The 11,566-nt window shown below is 56.1% G+C and overlaps 1 protein-coding gene across 1 annotated transcript in view; it reads left to right on the top strand.

The window, feature by feature from the left end:
• The first annotated feature begins 3,698 nt into the window (after positions 1-3,698).
• ASTL (astacin like metalloendopeptidase) overlaps positions 3,699-11,566 on the top strand; it is a 24,000-nt gene continuing 16,132 nt past the window's right edge. Inside the window, exons 1-6 of the mRNA XM_006166550.1 lie at positions 3,699-3,801; positions 4,621-4,731; positions 6,213-6,274; positions 7,990-8,083; positions 9,580-9,697; positions 10,347-10,528. Of these exons, the coding sequence (XP_006166612.1) occupies positions 3,747-3,801; positions 4,621-4,731; positions 6,213-6,274; positions 7,990-8,083; positions 9,580-9,697; positions 10,347-10,528 (622 nt within the window). The 5' untranslated portion in view covers positions 3,699-3,746. The remainder of the gene's footprint in view (positions 3,802-4,620; positions 4,732-6,212; positions 6,275-7,989; positions 8,084-9,579; positions 9,698-10,346; positions 10,529-11,566) is intronic.

Genomic DNA, 11,566 nt, shown 5'->3' with positions numbered 1-11,566 from the left:
GGGGCCCCAAGTGGGAGCTCCCCGTCACACACGTTTCACCCCGACCTCACCTAGCCTGGATCACTGGCACGCAGGCACACACCTGGGCGTAAGTGCGGGCCGTGCCCACGTGGGCTCAGCTGCACTGCTGCTGCACCACTGCCGTGTCTGGAGGACTGTCACCATGACGGTGCCTTCCTTTTTCTTTTTTTTAGGTTTTTGCCACAGGGTGTGTGTGTCTCTCTTGCCAGGGAGACAGAGACAAGGAAAGTGAGAAATCACCCCAACAGGAGAGGATGGCCACACCACAATCCCTTCTCCATTCTCCTTTTGGGATTTTGGGCACACACACACACACACACACACACACACCGGGTCTAGGAGATTGTGCGATCGGTCCAGTGCATTAACCACCACATCACCTGCAGTGTGTTTCTTTTTTTAAAAAAATAACTATTTTATGTAACTTTATTCATTTATTTATTTTAATTTGACCAGAGAGGGGACAGAGTGAGAGAGAGAGAAAGGGAGAAAGCAAGCCACCAGGTCTGGGACTCCAACCGCCATCGACCATGTGAGAGTCCAGCGTCCTTAACCACCACACTACCTGCCAGCCCCATCTTTTTCTTCTTTTTTTGGAGAGGCTTTTGCTATAGGGCTCGTGTGCTCGCCAGAAAGACAGAGAGAGACAGAGAGACAGAAAGCAAGAAATCAGCCCCCCTGGGGGGATGGCCACGCCGCAATCCTTTCTACTCCGTTTTCCTCTCGGGATCTTGGGCACGCACGCACACATGTCCGGCGTGAGTTTAAGCCACCGGGTCCGGGACTTGAACCACAGTCAACTACATGGGAGTCCAGCGACATAGCCATTATGCTAACTGCTGGTCCCATATTTTTTTTTTTAAAGGTTTTTGTCGTAGGGCACATGTGCTCACGGGAGAGAAAAGGAGACAGAGACGGTGAGAAGGAAAGTGAGAAATCACCCCTTGGGGAGATGGCCACACCGCAATCCCTTCTCTTCCAATCTCCTCCTGGGATCTTGGGTACGCACGCACCAGTGCCTGGCATGATTTTTAAGTCCGGGACTTGAATTGTGGTCGGCCATGTGGGAGCCCAAGGACACAACCACTATTCCATTTGCTGGCCCCTGCAGTGCGTTTCTTCTCAACTCAAAAAAAAAGCTTCCTCTACTCAAGCAGGGTAGTTATTTATTATAATCATTTGTATGCATTTACTCATCTTTTTAAAATATTTTTTTCTTTATTCATGATAGAATGTACTGTCATGCATGAGAGAGAGAGAGAGAGAGAGAGAGAGAGAGAGGAGAGAGGAGCACCCCACCACGCCCCACCACAGGGTCTGGTCATGTGACCCCTTTCCTCCAGTCCTCCTGCCTTTCGGATCCAGGGTACAAGCGTCGCACGTGCTTCAGGCTGACCAGGCTGGAATCCGAGCCCCAGCCACTGTGTGGGACCCGGCTGCTCGCCAGGGACTACTGCCCCATGGAGCCGGGGACCACAGCCCCACAGAGCTGGGCATTACTGTGCCACGGAGCCGGGACCACTGCCCCACGGAGCCAGCCCTTTCTGTCTATCCTAAACAGTTTAGCTCTCTGCATTCTCTGTCTTTTGACTGTGCTTTGTAATTTGTTATTTTTTTAATTTTACTTTTTAAAAAAATGTGCTATAGGGCGCATGTGCTCTCTAGGGGTTGAGCAGAGAGGCAAGGCAGGAAAGCACCCCGGGGGGATGACCACACCACCATCCCTTCCCCATTCTCCTCAGGATTTGGGCACACAGGTGCACGCACTGGTGTGATTGTGAAGCCGCTGGGTCTGAGACGTGAACTGCGCAGTTGGCTGCGTGGGATCTCGCCGCCTTCACCGCCATGCCATTGCATTCTTTTTGGGGGGGAGGGGAGGAGGAGGGTTAGGAGGAGGACAGGTCTTATTTTTTCCAGCTTTCTTGAGAATAAAAACTGTGTGTGTCTAAGGTGTTTGTTTTCAAATTTCTGGGTTTTATTTGGGAGAGATTTTTGCATAGGCACGTGCGCTCACTGGAGAGTCAGAGAAAGTGAGAAATCACTCCCGGGGGGGATGGCCACGCCGCAATCCCTTCCCCTCCATTCTCCTCTTGGGATTTTGGGCATGCACGCACACGCACTGGTGTGTTTCTAGCTGCCGGGTCCCGTACTCGAACTGGGGTTGGCCATATAGTAGTCCAGCACCTCAAACATATGCCACTGCTGGCCCCGCAATGTGCTGTTTTGACACACATACACACTGTGAACTGACCCGCACACCATGCCTAATCTGCACACCTGGGTCACGCATCCCGCCCTTTTTCTGTGCCCTGTGAGGCACATCAGTAGAAGCATCTGCCTTCATCAATCCTATGATTCCTTTTTTTGGTTAATAAATTATTTATTTAATTTTATTTATTATGATTGTTATTTTTTAATTTGATGAGAGAGAGAGAGAGATAGGGCCGCTGGGTCCAGGACTCGAATCATGGTCAGCCATGTGGGAGTCCAGCACCTTAACCACCATGCCAGTTGTCAGCCCCTCTTCCAATGATTCCAAACAAGGCTGGTTTCCAGGTATTGCCGGAATGTCGTGAGCTCCTGGTGGACAGTAGCTGGTGTCCTTGGCTCTTTCTTGGGCCTCGGGTGGTGGTGAGGGTGGTGTCCCTGAATCCTGCCCACACTGACACGATCTGACTTCAGAATTTCACTCCAGCTGGGGCCCCTGGGCAGCCAGGCAATGGGGTCGAGAGGTGCAGAGGAAGACCATAGGTCAGGGGCTTTAGCTTTGGGCTTTGCAATAGGATAAACTTGGCTATGGGGGACTAGCAAGGGTCCAGGCACCCCACGGTTCCCCCCTGAGACAGGTTTCTCCTGCTGGTGACCTGGGCCGTGTAGTGTGTGAGATTTCACGGAGCCCTGCTCTCGGGATTGCTCAGTTTTCTGAATGTTAACTAAAATAAATGCTCATAAAAATGAAGTGACCTTGGGACCAGCAGTTAGTGTAATGGCTATGTTGCTGGACTCCCATGTAGACGACTGCAGTTGGAGTCGGCTTAAACTCACGCTGGGCACCTGTGCGTGTGTGCCCAAGATCCCGAGAGGAGAATGGAGGAGAAGGGATTGCGGCGTGGCCATCCCCCCTGGGGGGGGGTGATTTCTCGCTTTCTATCTCTCTGTCTCTCTCAGTCTGGCGAGTGCACGTGCCCTATAGCGAAAACCTCTCCAAAAAAAAAAAGGGGAAAAAAAATGAAGTGACCTTTCCTTCCTTCAATAGGTACACTGGGGGTGCCTCAGGGTCTCAGGCAGCTTTTCCTACTTCTGAGCACAGCAGGGTGCAGGAATAGGGGCCTCCAGTGGAAGGCTGAGGGCCCCCCCAGCATTCCCGCAGCATGCAGCCCGGCCTGGAGCATCTCTGTGATGTTTCCCTGCCCCCTGGTGGTCGGAGAGGCCCTCAGGAGAGCAGCACTCTTAGCAGGCCCTGAAGGGCCCTGTGTAGCCCCTCCCTACCCTTTCACCCACTTCAGCCAGAAAGGGTGAGACCTGGTCCCTAGGGCTCAGCCTAGGCTGCAGGTGGGGACTATGGTAGGAGCAGGTGAGGCTGCAGGTGGAGGTGGTTGGGGCAGGGATACAGGTGGGAGCTGGAGAAACCATTTAAGGGACGGGGAGGCGCTGACTGCAATTAGGCTGCTTGTCCTGTTGGGTTCGATCCTTTTTGTGTGTGGAGGGCGTGGTGGGGCTCCGCTATGAGCAGAATGCAAGGTTTCGGGCCATGGGTGCTGGGTCTGCTCTCCTTGCCAGGTAAGCGGGAAGCCAGGCCCTCCTAGTGCTGGCTCCTGTTCCTGAGTGCTGGGGAGAGGCAGAGGGAGTGGCCAGAGCCTGCAGGGACCTCCATGGCTCACAGCATGGGCATTCCGCAGGGGCTTTTCTAGAAGTCAGCTCCTGGGGGCTGGGACCCAAGGGTGGCCAGAGGCATCGGGAAAACCCGGGGAGGAACTAACAAGAGTTGTGCCCCAGACCGACTTGTTCTGGGACGGGGATGGGAACTCTAAGTCCAGCCTGACCGACCAGGACTCTCCCAGGCTGAACCTGGGCTGAGAAAGGGACTGGCCGAGAATGGTCTGTCCTGGCCTCTGCCTCCCTCCTGTGTATGCACAACACAGATCTCTTAATTGCCAGAGGGCCTTGCACTGGCCAGACACAGACAGGGAGAAAGTACCTCCCGGTGGGGCTGGTGACACCTCAATCCCTTCTCCATTTCTCCCTTTTGTTAAGGTTATGAGCCTGTTTTTCAAGCTGCTAGGGCTGGGATTCGAACTGCAGTTGGCCAGATGGGTTCCTGCTCTCTTAACCACTAGGCTGTGGGGATGGCCACATACTTGTTATGAGCCAAGTGTTGGTCCTGCTAAGGGAGCTCCTTCCTTGAGGTTGTCTAGACCTTGGCACCACTTGGGGCTGGCCAGGAGGCCCAGGCAGGCTCCCAAGACTCCTGGTTGGAGGCCTGCCCTTCACGATGGGGCTGGATCTTAGAACCTGACACCCCGCACCCACCCCTGTCTTCCCATCTCACCCATGGGGCACCCCTACATCCGTGTGCGTGTACCTGCTTGTCGGGGCCAGGTCTGCTCCTAGGGGCGCCGTCAGCCTCCAGCTGCCCAGGCACCTGTGGTACCAGCCCGCCAGAAGACCTCTCCCCCGAGGAGACCCAGGACATCCCTGCAATTAACCAAGGTGAGGGCACTGCGTCATCTTGTGACCTGGAGTGACATCACACTGTTCCTATGGGTGGCAGCCTCGCCGACCACTCAGACACAGAACAAGCTGGGAGGAAACCTACCAGCCGCTGGGTGGGCGCTAAGTGAGTGGAGGGTCAACTGAACTGCTGAAGCCTTGGGTCTGGTTCTTGGTATCTTTACCGGTGGATCATTACTTTCATAAGGAAGGAAAAACTATGGACTTACAAAAATGGCCTAGCGGATGTTGGAGAAGGTGCCAGCTGCCCTCCGAAGGATCGTCTGCAGGTGGGGCAGAGGGTGCCGAGGGGGTGCAAAGACAAGCCTGAGGGGCTCAGGTCCTACCAGCCCGGGGATCTCAGTTGAAGGATGGGGCGAGACAGCCCGGCACAAAGCTGGTAGGAGTGAGTACTGGAGGTCAGAGGGCAGGGAGTAAGGAGTGACCCCCTCTGGGAGCAGGGTGGGGATCCACGGGGTGTGGCAGTCACCATGCGGTCTGCCCCTTCTTTTTCTGCGAGCCCCAGCACCTGCCAAGCCTTGAGCCGGTACTTCTCTGACCTCAGGTCACTGAGTGGTCTTAGGTCACCCGCACCAAGCCAGTCCTCCCTAGCGTTGACTTCAGAGGCTGGGGCCCCAGCTGTCTGTGGGCTACTGCAGTGATGGCCGTCGGCGTCCTGCCTGGTGCCCCTTCTGGGGAGGTGCTGCCCGTTCTCAGCTGGCCTGAATTTGGCTAATTCCTCACAGCTGGACCTGTTTCCTGAGAACGGCCCTTGGCTGAAGGAGCTGCCTCCCCTGCCTGGGGTGCCTGGTCCTGCCTCCAGGTGGCGCACGTCCGCGGTGCCTTTGCAGCCCAGCGCTGCTGGGAACCGGGCTAAGACCACCCTTCAGCGGGGCCTGTGCCGTCCCAGTCCTCTCCGGCCCCCTTCACTGCCTGTAGAAATCCCTTGCAGAAGACTGGGGAGAGGTGGGAGGCAGAGGCCCGCTGAGGAGGGAGGAACCTGCAGGAGCCCACACTCGCCCTCCTGCTCTGGAATTTGTTACGCCGCATCTCCGATGCCTGACTGAGCACAGACAGGTGGGGGTGAGCCTGCAAGGTGTACCCGTGCTCCGAGGAGTCGAGTCAGCGTGGCTGGAGTGCAGGGTGCAGGTGGCAGCGGGAGCAGAGCTGCTCTCTGACAGCAGAGACCTGGGGTTGGGGCTGGGCCCCGTGGTTGTGGGAGCTGTGACTTGGTGTGAGCGGGAGAAGGATGCGGTCACCCCTAGCGGCATCCCACGTAGGCTGGGACTCAGAGGGGCTGTGCAGCTTGCCCAAGGCCACACAGCCTCAGTGCTCAGGGAAATTCTAGTTCCCAAGTTGGAGAAGACACAGAGCCGGGGGTGGGAGGGGGTGGCTTGGCCTGGTGGCTGACACTGCTCCTCAGCCTGTCCCTGGAGTCTGCTTTGGAGGCCAGGGGTCAACGCACATCTCTTTCTCCCCAGGGCTTATCCCGGAGGAAACCCCAGAGAGCAGCTTCCTCCTGGAGGGCGACATCATCCGGCCAGTAAGTGCACACACACCAACACACGGGGTGTAAAGAACCTCGCTGATGGCAGGGAGGCCCTCGGAGCCCCCTGTGGGGCACAGATTTGACATGTGAGACTGGCATTATTTCTTATTGCATGGTAGACACTCCTGTTGTCAGGGTCAGAGTGAATATTCTGTTAGCAAGGCCTGGATAAAAGGGGGCGTGGCATCTAAAGTGGTGTCAGTCAGTCCGAGAGGGCTTCCTGAAGGAAGAGGCTTGAACCTTCAAGTCCCAGCTTGGTATTCTGACCAGGGGAGTAGGCAGGAAGTATTGGGATAAAGGATGAGATGAGCCCAGATTGGCAAGGAGTGGTGAGTGTGTGTGGGTGGGTGAGGGAGTGTGTGGGTGGGTGGGGGCGGTGGTGGAGGCCAGGGGTCAACGCACATCTCTTTCTCCCCAGGGCTTATCCCGGAGGAAACCCCAGAGAGCAGCTTCCTCCTGGAGGGCGACATCATCCGGCCAGTAAGTGCACACACACCAACACACGGGGTGTAAAGAACCTCGCTGATGGCAGGGAGGCCCTCGGAGCCCCCTGTGGGGCACAGATTTGACATGTGAGACTGGCATTATTTCTTATTGCATGGTAGACACTCCTGTTGTCAGGGTCAGAGTGAATATTCTGTTAGCAAGGCCTGGATAAAAGGGGGCGTGGCATCTAAAGTGGTGTCAGTCAGTCCGAGAGGGCTTCCTGAAGGAAGAGGCTTGAACCTTCAAGTCCCAGCTTGGTATTCTGACCAGGGGAGTAGGCAGGAAGTATTGGGATAAAGGATGAGATGAGCCCAGATTGGCAAGGAGTGGTGAGTGTGTGTGGGTGGGTGAGGGAGTGTGTGGGTGGGTGAGGGAGTGTGTGGGTGGGTGAGGGAGTGTGTGTGAGAGTGTCAGTGTGTGGCGAAGGGCTTGGGTGGCAGCAATGACCCAGGGTAACGTGGACAGACTATCCTGGCTGGGCTTGAGGGGCCGTGAGGGAGCGGGCTGGTGGGAACCGGGCAACTCGTGGTGGAGGAGGGTCTGACTGTGTTCTGGAGCGCAGCGCCATGTTCTAGGTGACTGGGCTGGCCATTTCTGATAGGACGGTGACCAAATAGAGTGCAAGACTGTCCTGCCAGTTTGGGGGCTGCCCCCTGGCGGTGTGGCACAGGGGTAGGGAGTGACCCCAGGGTAGGCGGGGCTCTGTCCTGCAAGTGTGTGCGAAGGCAGCTTCTGTGCAGAGCAGTCACTGAAAGCCATTGGCGGCTGGCTGCTGGGCAGGACGGGCTGGGGGCTGTGGCGCTGGTCACAAAGGATTCTGGCTGGTGGAGGATAGAGGAGGGGCCGCCGCGGGGTTGCCTTTGCGCTCTGAGTAGGTCCTGGCCCCATCTCCTCTCCATGTCCGGGGGAACCTGGCTGGCTGCTTTGTGCTGGGACTTGGCCAAACCTCCCTGCGGACCAGCCTTGGTCCTGTGGACTTGTGAACGTGCGTTGCAAGCTCCGTGCCCTTGTGGACCAGAGGCTTGTCTTGTGCGTGGGAACGGGCGCAGCTGGCCTGATGGCCTCCTGGGGCTTAGTCCATGTCTCGTGGTCTTCCCTCTCCGTCACCAGATCCTTCCGCTCTCACTTCCAGGGGACTGGTGGCTTGGGGCGTGGCAATCCTGGGGTGCAAGGCTTGGGTGGCCTGTGTTCCCAGGGACCTCAGAGCTGCCCTCTCTCCTCAGAGTCCCTTCCGACTGCTGTCGGCCACCAGCAGCAAGTGGCCCAAGAGTGCTGGGGGCGTTGTGGAGGTCCCCTTCCTGCTCTCCAGCAAGTACGGTGAGTGGCGTGGCCCCTTCTTCCTGTTGCAGCGCCGGCTTCTCCTTGCCCTCCTCTACCTGTGCTCAGAGCCCTTCTGCTCCCAGGGGCCTCCTGGGCCCGGCCTGTGAGGATCCTGGAGAGCAGAAGAAAAGGTGGATCTAGGGACTCACTGGTCCCTCATGAGGCTGGGTGGCCCAGGGGACAGCGGCCCACCCATGGCCACACAGATTGTCTTCGCTGGTTCTATTTTGGGAGATGTCATGATTGGGATGGTAGTTCATCCCCTAAAGTTTCCTCTTTTGGAATTTGGTGTTGGGATGTGGTGAGGACAAGTGGGGGTGATTGGGTCCCGGTGATTCCATCCTGGAGGTAGCGCTCTTGTGAACAGACTAAAGATGTGTCACGATCCGGTGGGTTTTAGATCTCACGAGAAGAGTCTTGTTCTGGGCCAGCCCGTGGTGTGGTGAAGGTAGCTGGATCCCACGTGGCTAAGTGTGAGTTTCAAGTCCCAGACGACCCAGAGGTTTGAGAAACACGCATTGTGTGTGTGTGTGTCCAAAATCCTAAGAGGAGAAGGGATTGTAGTGTGACCACACCCACTGTGGGGGTGCTTTCTCACCTTTTTTTTGGGAGAGGTTTTTTGCTATAGGGCGTGTGCATTCGCCAGAAAGACAGAGACAGAGACAGAAAGCGAGAAATCACCCCCCAGGGGGGATGGTCACGCCGCAATCCCTTCTCCTCCATTCTCCTCTCGGGATCTTGGGCATGCATGCACACACGCCCGGCGTGAGTTTTAAGCCACTGGGTCCAGGACGCGAACCGCGGTCGACTACGTGGGAGTCCAGCGACATAGCCATTACGCTAACTGCTGGTCCCCGTGCTTTCTCATTTTCCATCGCGCGCTCTCTCCAAGTGCACATGCCCTATAGCAAATTAAACAAAAATAATTAAAGAAGTCTGCTGTCACGAGAGCTGGTTGCTGTAAGACAGCCAGCCGTGCTCTCTCTGTACACACCTCCCGTCCTCCTGCTCCGGTTGGCTACACCATAGGCATAGCCCTTGGGGCATTCCAGATTCGGACGCCAGAACTATGAATTCCATAAATAAGCCTTTATCTTCTTGATAAAATCACCCAGGCTCTCAGGTGTTTGTTAGCAATGCAGAAACAGAGTCAGACGCCCTGTTATTTATTATTATTATTTTTTTAAAGAGATTTTTGCTATAGGGCACATGTGCATGCTGGAGAGACAGAAAATGAGAAATCGCTTCCCAGGGGGTGCAATCCCTCCTCCTCTATTCTTCTCTTGGGATTTTGGGCACGCACGCACACACGCCTGGTGTGTTTCAAGCTGCTGGGTCTGGGACTCAAACTGTGGTCAACTACTTGGGAGTCCAGTGACATGAGCATCGTGCCCTTTGTTGGTCCCCGGAGCCCTGTCCTAGCCCTCCGCACAGACCTTGGACCACGAGGGCTCTGGGGCCTGGCCGAGTTCAGCCACGCTGTCTCTCCCCAGATGAGCCCAGCCGTGAGACCATCCTGCAGGCATTCGCTGACTTCGAACGTTTCACCTGCATCCGGTTCGTGGCCTACCAGGGCCAGAGAGACTTCATCTCCATCATCCCCATGTCCGGGTGAGTAATGGGGAGTGTGCCCTTCCTTGCAGCTGCTCAGCCCAGAACTCGCCACGCCGCTGCGTCCAATGCCTATTTCTGGGCCATCCTCCTGGGCTGGGTCCCCCTGCCCAGCTGAGTGGCTCGTTCAACTTGAGCTGGGACCTGGAGGGAGAAGTGGGTGGCAGGATGGGATTTAGGCACTAAGCCCTCACTGACACAGCCCTTATCTTCTGGGAGGCCCCATGGTGTGGTGTGTATGGGCTCCGTGGGCCAGGCCTTGGGTCCTGGTTCCAGTGTCTGGGCCATGTGGGTCCCGGCAGGCGCCCTGACTGCAGGCTGCTGCTGCCATCTGAGACGGGACAGCACCTATTTCTAACTCGTTAGGGCCTGAGATAACAGAAGCACTGACTTGGGGCCCGCCACGTGGGTCCACTCGGAGTTGCTGGTGTGGTCCCCATGGATATCAGTGTCCACCTCCCCTGCAGCCCAGGGCTGATGGGTCCTGTGACTCCCCTCCTAGAACACCCTGCAGTAAAGGGACTTCAGGGGGAAGCAAACCCAGCCCGCCTGTCTGGTGCTCCTCCGCACCACCCCTGGGAGGGCAGGAAGGGCCTGGCTGACTTCTGTCTGAGTCGGTGCCCATCTGGTTACCTTTGTGACCCTACAGGTGCTTCTCTGGAGTGGGGCGCAGTGGAGGGATGCAGGTGGTATCCCTGGGGCCTGCCTGTCTCCAGAAGGGCCGGGGCATTGTCCTGCATGAACTCATGCATGTGCTGGGCTTCTGGCATGAACACGCACGGGCCGACCGGGACCGCTACATCCGTGTCAACTGGAATGAGATCCTCCCAGGTAAGCTGGGGGTGCACAGGCCAGAGGGGGTAGCAGGTTCAGGACCGAGGAATGCCCTGGCTCCTTCAGAAGGGGTGCGCATCCTCCCCACCACCTGCCTGCCCCCGGGGAAGGTGAGGTTTCTGCTTCCCTTTGGGACATGGGGAGTCAGCCAGCTACCACTACCCTGGGCTCCAGACCCCCGCCCGTCCACCCACAGTCATGCCTAAGCTAGGCCACGCTGTCCGTCACCTGGAGATAGCGTCAAGGATCCCAGGGCCCTTTGCTCAGTGAGTGCTGGGCTCACAGTCCCTTGAAAGTCGGGCCATTGCACGGAGCTGGACAGGGGAGGGGACAATGGTGTGACCATCCCCCACGAGGGGTGCTTGCTTTCTGTTTCCTTTCACTCTGGCAGTGCATACCCTCTCTGGAAAAAGTGAAAATAAAAACAAAAACTTGCCCTATGATGTGCTCTGGAAAAAAGTTAGTATCTGAAAAAGTAGCTAATATATTGTGTTCATGATATACAGTAAAAATTAGAAACTGAAACAAAAGATACTCCCACCTGGAAATGAAAATAAAACCAACAAATCTTTCTGTCAGATCTGGAGTTAAGTACTTGTAGGAGTTATATAAAAAGTAACACAATAGGGGCCAGCGGTTAGCATAATGGCTATGTCGCTGGACTCCCACGTAGTCGACCGCGGTTCAAGTCCTGGACCTGGTGGCTTAAACTCACGCTGGGTGTGTGTGCGTGCGTGCCCAAGATCCCAAGAGGAGAATGGAGGAGAAGGGATTGCGGTGTGACCATCCCCCCTGGGGAGTGATTTCTCGCTTTCTGTCTCTGTCTCTCTCTGTCTGTCTGGCGAGTGCATGCACCCTCTAGCGAAAACCTCTAAAAAATAAAAACCCAAAACGCAAAATCCCATCCTAAAATGCTGCATTAAAATCTGTAGCTCCTAACTAATGCAATTCTCAGAAAACATATAGGTTCTTCTATTAGTAAGAACAGAACAAACGTGAAGGAAAATGAAAAGTGGGAGAGAATGAATGAAGGTA

The sequence above is a fragment of the Tupaia chinensis genome, unplaced genomic scaffold (genome assembly GCF_000334495.1).
Source record: "Tupaia chinensis unplaced genomic scaffold, TupChi_1.0 Scaffold144276_1, whole genome shotgun sequence".
NCBI classification, from domain to species: Eukaryota; Metazoa; Chordata; class Mammalia; order Scandentia; family Tupaiidae; genus Tupaia; species Tupaia belangeri.
Note: the sequence above shows the minus strand (reverse complement) of the source record. Positions and strands in the feature narration are given on the sequence as shown.